This window comes from Passer montanus, unplaced genomic scaffold (assembly GCF_014805655.1).
Source record: "Passer montanus isolate IOZ18808 unplaced genomic scaffold, ASM1480565v1 scaffold1, whole genome shotgun sequence".
Lineage (NCBI taxonomy): Eukaryota > Metazoa > Chordata > Aves > Passeriformes > Passeridae > Passer > Passer montanus.
Window position 1 is genome coordinate 11,667,300 of NW_024356504.1, and position 20,201 is coordinate 11,687,500.

At 35.8% G+C, this 20,201-nt stretch overlaps 1 protein-coding gene across 3 annotated transcripts in view; it reads left to right on the forward strand.

Annotated features, from left to right (window-relative positions):
• KCNH7 (potassium voltage-gated channel subfamily H member 7) overlaps window positions 1-20,201 on the forward strand; it is a 207,960-nt gene that overhangs the window by 145,714 nt on the left and 42,045 nt on the right. For all 3 annotated transcript variants that reach the window (XM_039702380.1, XM_039702390.1, XM_039702399.1), the window contains one exon: window positions 2,368-2,582. In XM_039702380.1, the coding sequence (XP_039558314.1) occupies window positions 2,368-2,582 (215 nt within the window). The remainder of the gene's footprint in view (window positions 1-2,367; window positions 2,583-20,201) is intronic.

Sequence of the window (20,201 nt, forward strand, 5' to 3'; positions counted from 1 at the left end):
CAGCTGTAAAGTATCAACTCAATTTCTGCCAGCCTGGGCTGTACTTGAGCTAATACTGTCTTTCAATCAATTACCATTGTCAATGAGGTGTATTATTCCTTTCACCACTTTCTAAAGCAAAAAAAGGTGGGGGAAAAGAAGCGATGTTCTATTCTCATGTGCAATGAGCTTAAGCCTAATATCATGCTCTAGGGCATGAGTATTAGGTAGCAAAAGAGAGAGTAATCCCCTTTGGAATGGAAGCGATAAAAGATGTAAATCCCAGAAACCAGAAGTTCAATGCAATTTAAGTATCTACGAAGTTATTAATAAAACAAAATCTTGCCTACTATCTAATCACAGATTTGCCTAAGCTATCTTAGTTTCCTCTTACCTTAGAATTCGTAAGGTATGAAGAATCTTGTTAATCTGACAGATGGTTTCAACTTGAAATCCTGCTTATGTCTGATTCAATACTCAGAAACTATTGCTCAAAATAACAGGGAAGCAGGGCTGGAAACTGCAATCCAACCACATGTCTATTAGCACACACCAGCCAGATTAGCCACCTTGCTCGTTTGTGAGAAGATTGTGAGCCCTGATATATTTTGAGCACTAATATTTAGTAGACTCATATAGATGATGCGAAAGATAGATTCAGGTCCCACCTGAGCAAAAAGGCATTTAAATATAGTATCACAATCCCTTAGTGGTGCCCTCAGTAGCAGGCTTTTTTACCATTCCTTGCAGGTGAAAGATAGTGCTTTCTTCCCTTTTCCAATGACGCTGTTCCACAAAAAATATATACTAGAGAAAAAGAAGCACTGTTTTGCAGTTTAATGGTTAGAGAACTCAGGCACAAATTCTTTGTACCCAAACTTTTAGACTACAGCATCATGCCCTCCCTTGTCATCTTAAATTCCTTTCTGCACAGTGACAAAATTTGAAATGGAGTAATAGAGATAGTAACAGTAATCTGTGTAATAGTAACAGTAATCTGTGGCTCAGATTAATATGCAATTATCATGAGTCTAGGAGAGAGAAAACATGTATAGATCCTTATAAGCTTCAAAATAAAATAAAATGTCTGCTTCTTCAAAAAGAATTTGAAGCCAGGTGGGATGGAAATTCAGCCCTCACTTAAAGAATTTTGCCAAAAAAAAAAAAATCAACACAGCATAAAGCATTTCCCCACAGCCATCCCCAAGCAGCTGGTTGCTTTGAATTTCATTTGTTCTCACCTTGAAAATAAAATCAACTGTTCCACCGTTGACTTTGCATTTACCCCACAGGCCTAATCCTATCCCACTGACTGTTCCTGAATCGACATACACATTCTTGTTTTCCTCTGAGGGAGACAAAAGAAAACCTCAAAAAGAAGAAAAAGAGAAAAGCATCACATTGTTGCCCTTAATAGAATTAAGGCAACTTTAAATCAGGTTCTCATGTGGATCTAATACCCTTCAATCTCACACTTTATGTACGTTACTACTGACTGCAAGACCTGGATTTTTTCTTAAATCCCTAAGTAGATTTAGTTCTCACTGTCTAAACATTTTTATAGTTCTTTTTCCAATATTGTTCTCAAAAGCAACTTTTCCTTGCAATGAATACTTTTGTCTTCCCAATGAACCTTATGATGACAGTACAAAACAAGTATTCTGGTCAGTTATATTGCTTTCTTGTTCAAGCAACTCTGTGTGTATGAAAAGAATAATTATAAAGAATATGTACCTCATGAAGTACATTCTATATAATTTAAATGATACACTAAAATAGTATAAGACGGCTATATGTACTCTGTTGATATTCTACCCATAGTTATATAGGTCATACAGGTATATACAGTATCCCTATAGTTTCCAATATTTTGTTAGTAACGACAATTGAAGAAACATAATTTGAGAGTCTACTCAATTTTCCAGTTTCTTTGAACTATCATGTGAGCATGAGCAAGGTAGGGATGTGATAACAGAGCCTTTGCTAATTGCAGGCACTCTTACATAATCGTGCGTGTCCTATTTCCGCTCTTATAAACAAATGAGCATATAGTCTTTAAATTCAGCCAGAACTATAATAAGAGCACACCAGCATTCCCAGTAACATGAAAACAAGTAAGGATAGCTGCATTATGCAATTTCAAATCCATCAACTTTACAAAAAAATATTGAGGGTTATATGTAAAGGAAATGTTATATTTATAGCCAATATTAGATTTCAATCTTATTAGAAAAATTGTTATTTTTTAAATGTAGATAATTTTATTATTAACAACTAGTATGCAAAAAAATAATTTTAATCACTCTTTTAACATATCCCATCTCAACATTAATGATAATTTATTTCCCTTAATTTCCCAGATACTAAATGTGTGTTCTGATTTTTCAGGGCCTTTTAATCATATCAAGTCAAGTCTGTTGGGATCCACATCAGATTCGAATCTCAACAAATACAGTACAATCAACAAAATTCCTCAACTCACACTGAACTTTTCCGATATCAAAAGTGAAAAAAAATCTTCATCTCCTCCTTCTTCAGAGAAAGCAATTATTGCACCTAAAGTGAAAGACCGAACGCACAATGTAACAGAGAAGGTTACACAGGTAAGGTAATACACGTTATTTCAGTTCATTTTCTTTTTTTTTTCAATGTATTCAATAGATTCTTACTCTTTTAATGGGTGGCTTGGCTATCTCCAGGATAATTTGAAGGCTTTAAAACATTATCTAATTTAGCTTCAATTCAGTTTCTTATGAGGTAGTCTATAACATTAGATGATACTGCTAACAAAGAAATCCCTATTTTTTAATGGAAAAGGAATCTTGTAAGCATCATGTGTCCCGAATAAGACCATTAATTTCAGTGAATCCTGTCATTCATAAATGTTAGTTTCATTCTTCATAATTTTGTCTCAGCATTATGAATTGCTGATTAGTGTGAGGCACAACATGATAACAAATAGTAGGTTATTGTGGCACTCTATCATAATTACATCTCATAATTTCTGTTCAAGTTCTTTGGCTCTTCATAATGCTCTTCCTTATGGGTATCTTTTTCCACATCTGTGCATCCATAAGGCTGTCAAAATGAAAAGCAGGTACGTTTGGACTGGGTGTACGGTATATCTTGTGAACAAGGCATAAAATTGAAACAAAACTGAAAATCATTTTAAAAAGCTGTCTCTTCACTCTAAGATAGATGCAGTACCCTCTGAAGTCAAAGGAATTTTTCAGCTAATTTCAATATTATTACATTTGTGTTACAATCTTATGTGGAAAGTGACTGGGACAGGCTAAGAATGTGGAACATATTGAGAAAAATACTAAGAGATGACAGTATTCCAAATAACTTTTATAGGGTTAGTAAGCAGAGGGTTGGCACTTAAATGCCCAGACAGACTGAAAGAGGAAAGAAGTGCTTTGTAGTAGAATGCAGATAGATATTCCATAAGGAAGTTCTTGCCAAGAGTATATTTGGGCTTAGAATCATAGAATTATACAATTTAAAACCAGCAAGCCCAACCATTAACCCAGCATGGACAAGTCCACGACTAAATCATGTCCCCAAGTGCTGACCAAACTGCAGCTTCTCTACATTGGTGCTTTGCCAGACAGGGTCCATGTTCCTACTCCCTTTGACAGATATAAAAAGGGATGTATTGTACATCCTCCTAAAGAAATAGAGATAAAAGTTCTATCATTTCTATTTTGAGATCAGTTAGTGCCTAAAAAGTAATTGGATTTTTATCTTTCATATATTTTGTCTTTAAGAGCTAGCTTGAATCTGTAACCATTGTCCTTTCTTCTGTGGTCAGTTTTGAAAGATATAATCTCTTCTGGATCCATTTTGATATGTTTTAAATTATTCATAGTAGTTATATATAGACATCTTTTCATAGATAATATGGCAAAAAGTCAAGTTACATAAAAAAGACTAATTTTTATCAGTTATATAAGCATGAGGCAAGGTAGGCTTTTTGGGAGTTTTTCTTTATTTTTGTAGGGTTTGGTTTTTGTTTGGTTTTTTTTTTTTAATTCTGACTGGCTAATTAGTACTAGGATGCTGAGCTTCTATGTACTAGTGATGCTGTTGAGGGCAGAAGTTTTTTTTTAATTTATGTTTATTCTCCAAATAATTTAGATTTTATGAAAAGTCCAATGGAAATTACATGGATCAGCTAATCTTTCCATGAAAATTGATACCTACTAAATTCAAAATTAAATTTGAAATGCTCTATAAAATCTTTACACTTCACAAAGCCTTCCAATTTAATTTGACATTGGTTTATGTCCTTTTCTAGAACAATCTCAACCACTGTGCAGAGCACAATTTGCATAGCAAACTTTGATGCCATATCATTCATTATAATTGGAAATAGTTCCCTGCAGCTGCTGCTTTTTCTGTTATTACATTCACTTATCAATATTTTTTGTTGCTGCTGCATCCTAAATGCTAGAATTAGATACAGGTAAAAACTCCTAGGAGGTATAAATAAGTGTACATCTATAGTATTACAATGGTCAAGAATCTAGTTAACTAGAGATTCATTAATTAGATTGTAAATAGACATTTAGAAGTTTTAAGTGGCTAATTTTAGTCCTGTTTATGTTTCTATTCTCAGTGGTTTTAATATATGTTGTAAGAGTCAGCTCTTTGAAGTTTCTGCTTCATGTCTGACTATAAATTTATTCATAAATCTTTTCTTAGGCCATAGATCCATTAGCAATATATCTGCAAAACAATGCAAAAGTGTCCTTGGAAGATTTGAGCGCAGTGTTGAGAATAAAATATAGTGGAAATGTTAAACCAGGTAGTTAAAAATGCTCATGCTAGCACAGTCTCTGATAAGGAAATCTCTCAAACAGCATCAAAAATACACCGAGGGGAATATGACCTATTTAATCCATGGGGCAATATCAGTAAAAGAGCAAATGAGTATAAAACAGCCATGGTAAGTTTAAAGGTCACCCTTAATCAGAGTTGTGACACTCTGAAACCATCTTCTAATGAAAGAAGTTAGAGCAGAAATTCTAAGTGTTGCTAGAAAGACCCTGAGAATGTAGTGAAGGAGTACATAACATGCTGTATTTTCTGGATTGCAGGACTTGATGACATTAAAGGCCACATATTGTAGCATTCAAATATACACCCATCCATTTCTCCTTTTGTAGTCCTTATTTTCTATCTATCTTTATGCCTTTCCTCAGTTTTGCTGAGAAATTTGGTCCTGGTGTTAAAATATGACAATTCCACTACTGTGGCTCCTCATGGTGCAATGCAAAATACATCAGTGAGCTTTTCTGTTGGATCATGCAGTCTGGATTCTCTCTAGTGTATCAGTAATATATCAAGTATCAGCATCACAGAATGCAACAAGTTCTTTCCAAAGACAACAGCTCTGTAACTTCTTTAATATCCACAAGCTGGAGATGTAATTCGGGTCTTGAAGAGAGTGAAAAAGGAAAGGATGGCACATAGCCACCTTCAGAGGAAAGAGGAAGAATAATGAATAAAGTAAATAAAATAGTCATTGGCCACTGTGTTTAGAGGAAGTGATGCACTTCGAGAAAACATTTAAAGAGGAGTAAGATACTTTAGTAGAAAGATTTTAGTGGAATGAATTAGAAATAGAAAATAGAATAAAGTTTAGCAAATCATTTTAGAAGAAAGAGGAGATGCTGTGGGACAGTAGTTTATACATTAAGAGCAAAATCTAGGTTATACATTTTACTGCAAGAAACCTTCCAATACTGTTTTTCTACTTAACAGGAGGGTTCAGGACATTATGTAGAGATGAAAAATGCCTTAAGATATAGCTTGCGGTGAAGTGCTGCACATGTGATGGTCCTGAATAAGTAGATTCCCTGATTGCTTTGCCTGAATTTTCACCTGGGGCTTCACTGATCATAACTCCTTGGGTAATGCCAAAAAGAATAACATTTTCTGGATGCTTGCTTCTTCATAACATTGACTTTTACTCAGAGAATTAGTCCAGGTCTAGCTGCCAGATAGCCCTGATTGATAAATTGGCATTGTTATATTCCAGTTCCAAATGTAAATTATATTTACATTTCCATTCCACTTAAGAAAAAATTGTTTTTTAAAATGTTTTTCTTTATAGTTTCCAGAGGTGTTAATGTCACTCTCTTCTAGATGAATCTCAACTTAGTTTTTTCCATTATTTCTTTTTTTTACAGTGTGTTCAGGAGGACAGTGCAATTTCTGCACTCTTTTGTACTGACAGGTTCAGTTGGGGTCCTGACACTGATGGTTAGAAAGAGACAAGTCTTCCTAGAGGCACAAAAGTAGACTTTTATTAAAGAAAGCAGTAGGGCAAAAGTCTGACATCTGTCCCTTAGCATTTTTTATGAATTCATAAAGGGGACTTCTGGCCTTAAAATTTCAATGTGCAAACAACAGGAACTGATTTATCTTTTGTTTAAATACTGATTTATTTTAAAGCTTCTTGGACATCAGTTTCCACTAATGTACAGCTGCAAAATTGTGAACTCCATTGCAAACAGACTCATGAAGACAAGAATAGTCAGTATCTGTGCTTTCTTATTAAAGAAAAGAGAGAATTCCTGAATGCCCATAACTTAATACTGTCTACAAATAACTGTTCCAGTTAATAAAATGTAAATTACTGGTCTCTATTGTGTTGTTTAAGAAAAACTGTGTTGTTGCTTTTGATCACTAGTGTTCAGAGATCATTTATCTTCTTGAAATTCATCAGTCTGAAGAAATACAGAATATGGTTTGAAAGGGCCAATATTCACTATTTCATAATGTTCATCATTTCTTAATGTCCATTATTTGTCTCAATAAATGACTTACAGGAAAGTAAAACTCTTTAATCTTTTAACTTCTTGTAATAATAATTTTCAGAAGAGTTTCATTATCCACCCACCTCTAGAAAACATATATATACCCAAACTGGTCATATGGCTGATGAAATGATAAATATATACCTTGACAGGCTACACAGAATATTGTGATTTGATTTGCAGACATGCTGAACACCCACAAATCTTCTGAAAATAGAGCTGCTGGTGAGGGGGGTGTGGGGGGGGGAGGCTGGGGACCATGTATGAAGTGATAGACCTTGTAGTTTCACTGCATGTTTTTGTAATCTGGCCAGACCCTATTTTATTCCCCAAAAGATTAAGAAATAAGTAAAAATATCCTCCCAAGGCCAATAAAGCTGTTGATATAAAAAGAACTATTATATGATCATGACTTCAAACTGACCTTCAGGTTTTCAGGCTAGAAGAAGTCTACCAGCATCTAGGACAGAGAGGGGCAATATAAGACCTAAAAATAAACCAAATTATTGATCTATATGTTTTCAGCAGTCTGATTCAGCTGACACACTGTGCTGTTTACATCCTGCAATAACTCACATACATATAACATTTCAAAGCTGTTCATTTTCCATTCTGAATAATGCAGAAAATTCTCAATAAAGGGGAAACAATTTGGATGCCTTCCAATTACACAGCAAGAGATACATATAATAGTGAAATTAGGGGGTAAGCAGCGCCAACATTTCCCAGTTAATGTATGGAAAGTTTAAATTTACTCTGAAATGAGAAGCTTCTTTTTCCTGTTATTTGTGAATTGACACATCTTATACAGGAGTCATTCCCTTTTTTTACAATAATAGTTAGCACCCTCATGCAATAAAATTTCATCTTTTATTGTCATTACATAATTAGGCTTTGTAATTACTAGAGATGTAATTATAGAAATAGTATAAATGTGTGTAATTTCATTGTAATTTAGAAGGTGTGACACACTCTGTGAAATCAAGAAAAGCAAAAAGACCATGGTTAAAACCAGTAAAAATACCTCAGTCCCACTGTGGCCATTTAAGCCTGTGCCACGGTGTCACCACAACTGGAAAGTAGTATCTTTTTCACCAGAGCAAACAGCTATTCCAAGTGTGTGGGAGCAGAAAATAAAGCTCACTGTTTTGATCAGTTTCAGAAGAAAACATAGTATGTTCATTATAATTATTTGCTGTTGCACCAAGTAATAAAAATAAGATTCACAACAGTTGTGAAAGGTAAAACATTCCTTCCTTACAGTAGAGTCTCTTCTTTTTGCGACAGCTGAATAGTTCAGGCATCTGAACTGCTGCAGTGTTTTGAGAAGATTTCACAACATATGGTAGAAATGGAGCAGTCAGAAAGCCCAGCTGCTTTGCAGCATGTAACCTGGATGCATCCTTAATTAGACCATGTCCTTCCCCCAAGATCTGCTCTTCTGAAAAGGGGATTACCTGATTTTGCTGAGTTGAGAAAAAGTGTCCACTGTCTTCTATGAATTACAGTTTTGAGTAATCAATACTTTGTGTGATCTCTTTGTACTTACTGCCTTGATGCTAACATGGAATAAAGCATATGACCTTTGTTAATATTAGCTCGTTTGCCAAAACAACATTCCTCTTCTAGTGGTAAGAAATGTGAGAAAACAGATTTCAGATGACATTGTAATTTGTTCTGATAATAAGGAGTTGAGTGTAAGAACTAATACTCTACAAAGCAAGCAAAGCTTATTGAAAACAAGGTGCTGGCACATTTAGGCAAGCCTCATTTCTCTGGTCTAGAGCTATAAACACCCAAACTCCCACTTCATGGTGTATTGACCTTGGAAGTTTCTAAACTTGGTAGGTTACTCTGCTGAAACCAGCAGTTTTGATGCTCGCCAGAACGGTCTCACCATGAACTGCAAGTCAAGCCCAACTAAGATCCAAAGAGCTGTGAGATCCTCTGATGCATTTGGCATGCACAGTCTGGAATAATAGCTTTCACGTACACAGTCAGAGTTGCCTTAAAACAGCTGTGAAAGAAGTCATAGTCCCTCTTTCATGTAACCTTAGAACCTTACAAAAGTGTAGTGTGGAAGAGACCTCTAGAGGCCATCTAACCCAGCCTCCTTTGCAAAACAGCACAACTGCAAAGTCAGATCAGGGTCCAGTGGTTACCATGTTAACTCAGGACAGTTTCTATCTTTAGGAGAGTATATATTTTCCCAGATATAGACAGCAATAGCAGCTGACATAAAGAAAGAAGAATGGAAGAGGGCAGAATGCTGTGGATCTCATGAGTCAAAAAAAGCTGCTATTTTTCAAGAACACCACTGGTGTAGCTAACATTCAGGACAACCTCTTAGAAAGAGGCAGTCCTGGACTGTAGTTCCAGAGTAATTTGACTGTTACTTATCTTACATAAATGACCATCTGTTAAAAAAGCCACAAAAATAACCCTGGGCACTATGGACAGACTCAGGACTCCCTCCCTCTCTAGGTGCCCTTACCCTCAAATGGTCTGGATTCTGAAATCTGCTCTAGTGCCAGGTGCCTCACATGTATATACTGTAGGACCAGTGTTGGATCTAGTCACAAAATGCCATAACCTGGACAGGCAATGTTTAGCATTTACCTGAAATTATATAGTCACACCTCTTAAGAGTAATTTTCCTAAAGGAAAAAAATGCAAGTGTCAGCTAACAATTTAAATTCTTTTCTCTTTTAATGTAATACTGGCTAGTATACAAACTGAAAATTTTGTGGGTAATCTGATGATTAGTTTTTTCAAGGAAATTTCTACTCTCCCACACATCACTAATGAAAGAAATTGACAAAGAAACTAAATTTTTAAAAGAATATTCCTGCAATTTTCAGGTAGTATGATGATGATTATAAAGCAGTTATGTTCTAACACTAATTATAAATGAGGTCAATAAGCATATTAACAAGAAATAGCAATGAGGTTATTATTATTTTGTCCTGGGTGGGGGGAGAAAAAAAGCATGTGGATTAGTTGTTTTTGATGTAGTGGTAACTGAGGAAAATATTTTCTAGTTGAGGTCTGATAAGGTTTAGCATTTTTTTTAAAGTAGTGGAAATAGTAAGAAAAAGCAAAGACCATTAACCCCAGTCAGCATAGTGTGTTGTTTGATGAATTCTGAATGCCTTCAAAATTAATAAGCCAAATAAGAAGGTCATTTTTCTCATCTATTCCCTGTTATGTGTTAGAACTTGGATAATGCTTTCAGCTGGTAACTGGTAACAGGATCAATAAAGAAGGGCAAACCCAGAATAGTTCAGAGTTAATGCTTTTCAAAAAAAAAAAAAAAAGGAAGGGAGTGAAAGGGAGAAACACTCCTTAAATTATATTTATGGATGATGTTGGTGTTACTGAACATAAAATCAATAAGCATAGCACAACGAAAATCTCTAGGAAGTATTTATTAAAAGTGGCTAGTTCAGGCCATCTGTTACAAACCAGTTTAAACACAGAAGAGTGAGGGAAATGAAGCATTTGTGAATAACAGGGATCAGACCCTGAGAAGTTTGAAATATACCCAAAAATATTGTTAAAACCAAGTGAGGTTAGATGTTGGCACCAAAAAAAAAATTGTATGTCATGTAATAGTAAAAGAAGCAAAGGGGGAGAGAGAGAGAGAGAGAAAGAGAAGAAGAAAGAAGAGAGAAGAGAGAAAGACAGAAAGACAGAGTTGTGCGTGGGGAGTGGGGGGACAGGGAGAGAGTGACAGGGGTTAGGTAGAAACATATTGCCCTTCCTGGGGTCCCAGCCATGTCTCATTGTCCCTTTCCATCTGGTCTTCTTGGTGGCGAGAGTTCCCCCTCCCCGTGCCCCCTGCCACTACACCAAAAAGTACAGAATGCAGTGGATTGATGTATGTTTGGGCCAGGTGGGCACATCCAAGGTGCCTTCCCTAAGGGGGCCAGTTTGACACTGTCCCTTACAACACTTAGGATATTTTGCATCATGTTGCAGTGCTCTGCTGCAGGATTTAAGGATGCCTTTGGGGGAGGCCTTTGATGGGCCATGACACTTCTGCTGTCCTTCATGGGGATGCAGCTTTTCCCAGGGAGAAGCGGCCCCACAGCTGAGCTCTGCACAGTGCAGGAGGGGTGTTCACTGCCTCTGACCAGAGGCTTTTTCACCTCACACCCAACACCTCTGTTCCCCCACCCTTTAGGTGTGAGGGTCTGTGTGAGCCTGGCAGCTGATAGCCCTGAGGCTGTGGTCTCCACCCTGACGGTGCTAAGCTTCATCAAGCTGTGGATGTATTCTTCCCCCTGAGACCAGACCTGAGAACTGTCTTCATCAAGGAGTGGTTCTTGACCCAGGCAAGGAGTAGCCTGGGTCAGAAGGCCTGTTTACGGTGTGGTGGTCTTCTCTGCAGCTTTTCTAGTACAGTTTTGCTATAATAGGCAAAAGTCCTTTATGAAGATGTTTAAGCCATAAATTATAACATTCAATTTCCAAAACCATCTAAAGTGTAAAAATATACTATAAAATAAAAAGCTATCTGAAATAAAGTACTGAAATAGTATGAATATTTACCTGATATTCATAGTATTTAGAAAACTCAGTTTTTTCTTCTTCTTGATATTTGATTTACCTTAGGTAAGTCTGTTTTTCTTTGACAATTGTATAAATCTTGCATTGTAGCACATGGTGAAATTGTCCTTAAGATACTTTAGGTTTATTTACAAGCATAAAAATTTCTTTTTTGACTCAAAGAATTGCCAGTTTTACATTAAGGCAGCATCTTTGTAAATATGGAAATTCCAGTAACTACTCAATATCTTGGAAGCTGGCATGAAAGGGTATGTTCAGCTTCAGATAGGCTGTTGACTATACTGCTACTGATAAATGAGAAACATTTATTAAATGGGAAGAAAAGTTCTTCATTTCACAGCTTTGTATTTTTTTTCTATTCTAAGTATCTATCTTTGAAAACGTTCTACCTTCTAAATGAATTCTATTAATTATGAAGAAACCTTTCTTTTGAAGAAAAATAACTTCTGAATTATATTGGATCACATTTGTACCAATTTGTTCTGTTCAAGGAAGTTTAGTTTCACTAGGTTCGTAGGTGAGTTACAAATGGAAGACTATAACCAAAGGAGAATAACACATTTTGCTGCGTCTTAGTCTCTGATGCTGTTAGTTGCTGGGTTTAGAATTGAGAAAAAAATCAGAGCCTGTGGCTCATGGCCATTTGGCAGAACTTGTTAGAGGCCAGCTAATTTATTTTGACAAATTTTATTAGGATAGGATGCAGACTCTAACCTTCTTACAGGTTTTCAAAAAAGCTTGAAGAATGAGTTTTGTCTAGGAAAGTTATTTGCAGATATATTGTGCTGTCTGTTTTCTCACTTCTTTACACCCACAATATCCAGTAAGGAAAGGAAACTGCAGTTTGCACAGTGTGATAAATTAGTCAATATATCTAGAAAACAATGATCAAGGCTTACAGGCTTCTATTCCAGGTATTTTTTCCACTGGATTGAGCTTTCAGTAGCACCAAAAAGATTTCCATATTTCCCTGGTTGTCACAGTATAATCCAGTTGGCAACAAAGTATCATACAGCAACTGTTCAGGTCCTTCCTGAACCCTCAGTGGGATGGAGGGGAAAGTCAGGAGTGACATAGTACTAATAGCAATTGTAAACAAAAAGAGGGAGGAAGAGAAGAAGGGAGAGACAGAGATACGGGGAAAGAAGACCCAAGAAAAACAGGTGATACAACACAACTGCTCCCAGCCTGCTGACTGATGCCAAACCCATTCCCAAGCCATGATAAGTCTCTCTTCCTGGTAATGCTCCTCAGTTTGTAGTCTGGCCATGACGTTCTATGCTACGGACTATGCATTTGGCCTGATCAGGTCAGCTGTCCTGGCCATGCTTCCTCCCAGCTTTTTGTGCACCTGCTCACTGAGAGAGCCTGGGAAACTGAAAAATCCATGACTTAGGGTAAACATCACTTAGCCACCAAGGCATCAGTGTGTTGTCAACATTATTCCCATATTAAATCCAAAACAGAGCAGTGTGTCAGCTACTAAGAACAAAAATTAACTCTCTTAGAGTTAGAACCAGGATACTGGTTAAACCCATAAATAAAACTTCTTGTTTTCTCCAAAACATGAGCTTCATTTAGCATAGCATGGGCAAGGTAGAGCTTCTAAAGGACTTACTTTTGTCTCACTGATTCTGTGCTATTTTTGTTTTGTTGTTGTTTCTGTTGAAATACCAGAGTATTTAGTGAAGAATCATCATGAAGATCATACCATGTCTTGCTACAATTCCCCAAAAATAAAATAAGTTTCTGCATTGTAAAATAAAAAAGTGTCTAATCTAAGATCCAGCTACTGTCTGAGCAAAGGCAAGGTTGTTTGTTCACTTCTCCATGGTCATAAATCCACCCTTTTTCCATGCCTAACTAACATTTATTGAATGGGTGGCACTAGAAATCTGGATCATGCTTTTATGGGTTGGTTTTACTAATTAAATGTAATTTGTATCATCAGATTGTCTGTATCTATGTATGCAATCTGTTCCATCTACCCTTGCCAAATGGATTTTTGATTAAAATATTGATGGCCAAATTTTATAGAAGTTTGGGTAACACACTTAACTTTCCTAAAAGTGGTGTTGAGAGCAGTACTTAGGCAACCTGGGCAGAATGCTAAGACTAAATATCTCCTTTAAGTGAACAAGACTGGGATGTGCTCATTAGGCATAAACAAGGAGAGCCACAGGGAAGATGGTAATTTTTAAAGTAAGCTTTTCTCCTTACCAGAGCAGTTTCAATTGCAGTTCATACATTTTTAAACACTGTGGGGTCTAATTACAAAATGCAGATTTTTTAGAAACTAAAGTTTGCTTTTTTTGCATATTCTGGAAAGATATTTACCACAAAACTGAAAGTTAAATATGACAATATGCATAAGGATCTTTTCTTCCTTTCTCCTGTACTCCTGACAGTTATGTCAGTGAGTACTGTAATCATAGAACCAAACCGTGAATGTAGCTACTTCATTATCTCTCCATGCACTTCAGAAATTCTTATAGCTTTTATGCTTTTCTTTATCTGATCAAAGTATTTGACAGCCAACAAACCAGTCCAAATGTATAATAATGAAAAATGTAAGAAGGATGAGATAACATCAACAAGAACAAAACCTGCTTCTTTTATTGGCACTCTATGAACAGACGATAAAAAATATACTCTTGATTACTAAAAACCACACAATTATTTAAGCTCTTATAAGAAATTTGACCCTTGATATTTTGTTTTCAGACATATAAGTGCTTGTCAGCAGCTTAGTGTTGCCAGAGCAATGAATAACTCACAAACTCACTAGAATGCTGAACGATAGCATTTCCTGTCTTCTGAAATAATATCTCATAGCAAATTTTAAATAAGAGGGTTACACAACTTTTAATACATATTCTGTCATTAGCTTTTGCTAAAAGAAGTCAATATCTTCTTTGTAAGTATCTTCTTTAGTAATCTGTATACCCGTAATTTAAGTTTTAAAGATAGTAACGTGCTCTTAGTAAATCTATGTGCTTCTAAGTGTTGCTCTGACAATGCATTACCCACCAATGTCGAAGTAATTATATACTGACTGGCAGGAAGAGGCTCCTGAGGTTTAAGATTATATACCATTTCTTATTATTTTCGTGGAAAATGAACTATAAAAATACCTCCTCTCTTTTAATATCTAGCTTAAAAAGAAATTATAGGTTAGAGATATGTATTCAATTTTGGTGAATCTTGTTTGATGGTAATATCTGATAAATATCATTTCCCTGAAACCCAAACAATTTTACTTAACAAACAAGAGAAAAAGTCTATTCTACTATTTTCATCACGGGACACGCATAACTTTCTTTAACCATTTGAAGATTTTGGGTTGCTGTGTATGTAAATATGTGTAGCTGAATAAGATATATAATTATTTGATAACTTCATGAAAGTTCAGCCCTTCATGGCCTCAGCAACGCACTTAGCACTCCAAGGAAGTCCCATTTCTCTCAAAGAAGCTTCTGTAGTGACAGATGGATATCTGGAACAAAAAAAAAATTAAAATACACTCTGATAATCTGAATTGTCAGGTTCCACCAGTACTAGCAGAAGTTCTGTTTCAATATTACACTTGGTGAATATGAGGATGTAGGAAAAAAAAAAGAAAAACTTTCTGTATAAGACCACATTACTTTACTAGAAACTGTCTCACAGAGAGTGTTTTATCATTCAGCATTATATACAAATAGTCATATTACATAATTTAAAAACCTTTAATAAAGACAAAGGGAGTAAGACAAGAAGGTAAGTATTATTAGTATTCCCCACCGTTCCTATTTCAAATGTGCTTTGGTAGCTTCCTTCAAAAGACATGTAAAAATATCTTTTACATGTAAAAGTACCTTGTAAAGCTGATATATGAAAGCTTTATGTAATGCTGTGTTTGCATCAAATCAAAAGCACTTCAGCTTTCTTTCAGTACTGGCGTAATCTTCTTAATTGTTCATGTCTGCATAAGGAAGACAATCATCAAGATGACTGAAATATGAAAATCCATTAAAGTCTTTTGGGGAATTAGGTAATGCCTACTATCAGAAAGTCAGTGTTAATTTAAATTCCATTTGTTCATTAATACTCGTGTAATATTTATTTTTAGTTGGTTTTAGATTCAGAAATCTCCTTAGGAGGTCCCATCTTAAGATGTCTCATAGTAATGGTATGAATAGAGAGGAAAAGTCAAGAGATGTACTTGCTAGTTATAGCTTGGCAGCTTCAATGGAACTCATACACAGGAGAAAAGAGAGACAGGAGAGGTTACTTCAAGAGAAGAAATTTCCACAGAGTCTGTGAAAATAATTTTAAAGCTGAAGCAATTCTGCCTCATTTTGAGTGCACTATCATTCAGATTTAAAGTCAGGGCAAAAACAGTCAGTTACAAGAATATGGCCTTTGCTTACAAGTCTGATTCATGTTTCTCATTTCTTTTCCTTTCCCAGTTTTTCCTGTGCAATACTGTTATTAACCTTGTTGATAAAGATCTGAAAATTAGTTCAAAACTACCTTTTAAAAGGAAAACATTGTATTGTATATTTGGATTAGATCTAAAGAGACAGATGTTACAAACTCTTTCCTTTTCTTCCACTGGCTACAATAATGTTTACAATACAATTATCCAGGTTCAGTTTCTTCTTTACATTTTCATGTAATTTCATACTTTGATGTTGAATATGCTTTATACAATGAGTCCCTTAAATCACTATTCATAGTAGATATTCAAGTCTGTCAGCAGATGAGGAGCTGATGTGCTTCTAGATTTGCAACATCCTTCCTGGCTTAAGGATGCAGGAGTGATCTTCCACTCAGTTCTCAGGGCTGTGTGCTGAGCACTGGATTACTGCTGGAGTGAGTGCAGCAACACCTTAGCAAAATAATATTTTTTCATGTCATATAGTATTTCCTAGGAATAAATATTTCAACTTTGTATTTGATCAGGTACCATCTTCCATAGTTTTACACAAGATGTTTTACGGATGAGGTAAAAGTTTGCTTTAAAGTTCCCAAAGTAATTTGGGACTATATTTATATTTTGAACTTTATTAAATGTTTATGAAATTCTCTTAACATGAAAGGTGCTATGCAGTAGCTAACCTTGTTAGTACAAGATTTACTTTAATTCTTCTGTTGCAAAAGCAGCAGTGACACAACAGTATTTAGTACTGAATATCACTACACCATTTAAAGATACATACACTTCATATGAGGCACACTTGGTCATGAGACACAGCAAAGTACCATCTAATTTATTAATGTTTGCAACCATCAAACTTCCACATCTATTTTTCACACAGATATCTGTGTCCATCTACCTTAAAATTGTTCAGTTTCACTCAAGCCCTTATACCTCTTTTGATATTTTTTCACCAGTAATGTAAACATTACTATTTGTTCAAATTTTCTGGATGTGCAGTACTTCTGTCTGAGATGAAAGGTGTTACCTAAACTATGAATATGTTACTTATTCTTTCTGTGAGTGTACAATAGTCACCTATCTGCTGTTAGCTTGGAAATACACAGCACAAAAAATATTGTGACTTCTTAGCAGAGGTGAAAAAGGTCCAATATTTTCTGCATAACTTGCATTTTGCATTTGGTCCATGCAATTGCAATATGTTCATGGACTGAGTTCAGTGCTTCTTCAATGCATTGGGAAGGTTTACTGGTTCTTTTCCTTCTTCATCTGCTTTACTTAGCTCTATAGTCACTTAAAGAGCCTGGGTGCAGCATGTAGCAATCCTGTGCTAGACTTGCTCTCATCCAGTGGTAGGATAACTAGGAAACCATACTGTTAATCCATGCAATGATTTGACAGAAATATTTATTTAACAATTCATGGTGGCATTAATCATTTATTATTTCTGCTATGATTTATTCATATGCTACTATGCTTCTTTGTTTCTAGGTCTTTGGTTTTTACTGTGTGCATTTGCATTCTTTAATAAATTTAGAATGAAAATGCCTCAGAACAAAATTTATGAATATACATGTGATAGCAGTATGGGTCTCTCAGAGTGTCTTGAAACTACAGTTTGAATAGTAGAATCATAGAGTGATAGAATGGTGTGGGTTGGAAGAGACCTTGAAGATTATCTCATTCCAGTCTCTCTGCCATGGGCTGGGCTGCCTTCCACTACTCCAGGTTGCTAAGGCCCCATCCAGCCTGGCCTTGAATACTCACAGGGATGAGACAACCACAACTTCTCTGAGCAGCCTGTTCCGGTGACTCACCACCCTCACAGTAAAGAATACTTCCTAAAATGTAATCTGAACCTGTCTTCTGTCACCTTAAAACCATGCCTCCTTGTCCTCTTGCAAAAAGATCCTCTCTGACTTCCTTGTAGTCCCTCTTTAGATATGGGAAGGTTCTGTCAGCTCTCTTATGACCTTCTCTTCTCCAGGCTGAGCAACCCTAACTCAGACTGTCTTCATAAGAGAGGCGCTCCAGCCCCCTCCTCATCTTTGTGGCCTCCTCTGGATTTGGTCCAACAGGACCATGCCCATCTCATGCAGGGCACCCCACAGCTGGATGCAGCACTCTAGGTAGGGTCTCATGAGAGTGGAGTAGAGGGGGAAAATCATCTCTCTTGACCTGCTAGTCACAATTCTTGTGGTGCAGGAGAAGAGGACAAATATTTTTGTGAATTAATTTTAAAAAATAAGAATAATCAACTAAATTTAGAGAAGAATTATGGGAGCTCATGGCTGTAGCAAAGCAGCTTTTATGGACGTTTTCTGCTTGTTATCCTTTAGGATACTTCCAGATGTAAATATTATTTTTCTCTACTTAACAGAAATTAGAGAGATTAAACAACATCTTGCCTAAGATTACTGAGAAACTCAGACACCAGAGTAAAATTCCCAGGTCATCCAATATCTTGTATAACATTTTGCCTACATATTATATTTTATAAATGAACCTGTACAGGGAAGAAGAGTCAAATATTGTTTCTGCATGTGATGCTGCAGAGCTTACAGAAAAAGTCCCCTACACAATCCAGTTACCCAGTGAAGCATATGGCCAAAGATCCCAGTTTGGCTCTTTGAAACTGCGTCAAAAAACACTATGCAAAACAAGATCTTTAAAACACAACACAGGGCAGGGAAAAGATGATAGAACTGCCTCAAAAAGACTACACCATGAACAGTGTAAGGCTTACTGAAACATTTTTTTTTTTAAATTAACTGTCACCTGATATTCCCTCTGGGACACCTCTGGTACCTACACTTCCTTTCTCCTCTTGCTTAACAGAAGATAGGCAACCAAGCAGCCAATAATAAATTTTCGTTATCCTTAAATATATTTTCTTTCCATTTCAGCGAACTACTGGCATCTTTAAGGAACTGAAAACTACCAAACAATTCAGAAAGAAAATTCTAAAACTGTGCTATTTTATGACAGTTACTTTGATCTCACTCCGTATTTTTCTGGGTATCTGATTGCAGCCCTTCTATAATAAATGCCACCCTGAACTTGTGATTTTAAGAAGTGAGTGCATGAACCTAAAAAGTGTAGAAGGTGCTCACCAGCCCTGTCTTTGTGCAACACCTCAAGCAATATTCACAGAATCAAAAATTAGTTTGAATGAAGTCTTCTAACTTGCAGAAGTACTGCTTCAACAGTGAATGAGATACACGTGAACACAGAAAAGTTTAATTTTATATCGGAGTTCTTTACTCAAAGGCAAAATATAGCAAAGTTTATTTAACCTTGAAATGTTTTCATTTTAAATAGATTAAATCTTATCGCCTAGTACTGCTTGTAAATCATGCCATATATAAATACATTCCTGCTTTCCCCAGGAAAGCCAGAGTGAGGTGGTGTTTAATCAAGTTTGAATACTCCTAATTTTTCTTAAGAGAAACCGATTGCAGCTGGTATGACTTTTTCTGCTTTGCATTATAATCTTCTTTTTAGTAAGATGCAAGAAGTCTTGGCTTTTTCATCATGTCTAGTTCCAAGGTTCAAAGATGTTTTAACACTGTAGTACTTCAGTCTTGTCCTAATCACATTTCTTACTCTTAAAAATGTTTCATTCCCTAAGCTACCTCTTTTACAATCCAAAGTATGAGTTTTACTGTCCAGAAGAGATAAGATAATACATTTTCTTTTTACTATCAATGAATTTGATGACATCTATTTTAAGGAAATTGACATATTAAAGGTCTTCTGAGTGAATTTTTAAGTAGACTGAAGTCTTCCACCTAGCCAAGATGGCCAAAATTGGCCAGCATCAGTACCCAAACTTTGCAAGTATGTTACACAATAAGAAAAATGATAAATTCATCTCATATTCAATGAGTCTTTATTGAAACTGCCAAAATAAAACTAAATAATGTGTTTTGTCTTTTTTTTGTGTGTGTGTAACTGAGATTTTTTTCATTTGAGAAATCAAGTCACATCATTCTCAAGATACAAAAAGCAATATAGTTATAGGAGTGCTTGTTTTCACTTCTCATTGCATGGGCGTAAGCAATGCACAAATGTAAAGTTCTATATAACATTATGAATATGAAATTCACAACTATCAGTTCAGCCTCTCCTGTATTGTGTGTCTGAGAAACTATTGCTAAAAAAAGTTGGATGCATTTCTGTTATGGTCACTTTTATACTTCTGTTCCCTCATTTTGTCCATTTGTTTGGATTTTTAAACTCCAGTTTTGCCTAACTCAGTTTAAACCAATTTAGGAATAAATGTAACTAAAATTAGATTTGGAGTCAGATTTCAGGGGAATTAGTCCAATTTACATAGTCCAATTTACATGCGTTGCTCTGAAATGCAGCGGAGTGTCTGGAATTTTCAAGCAACAGAA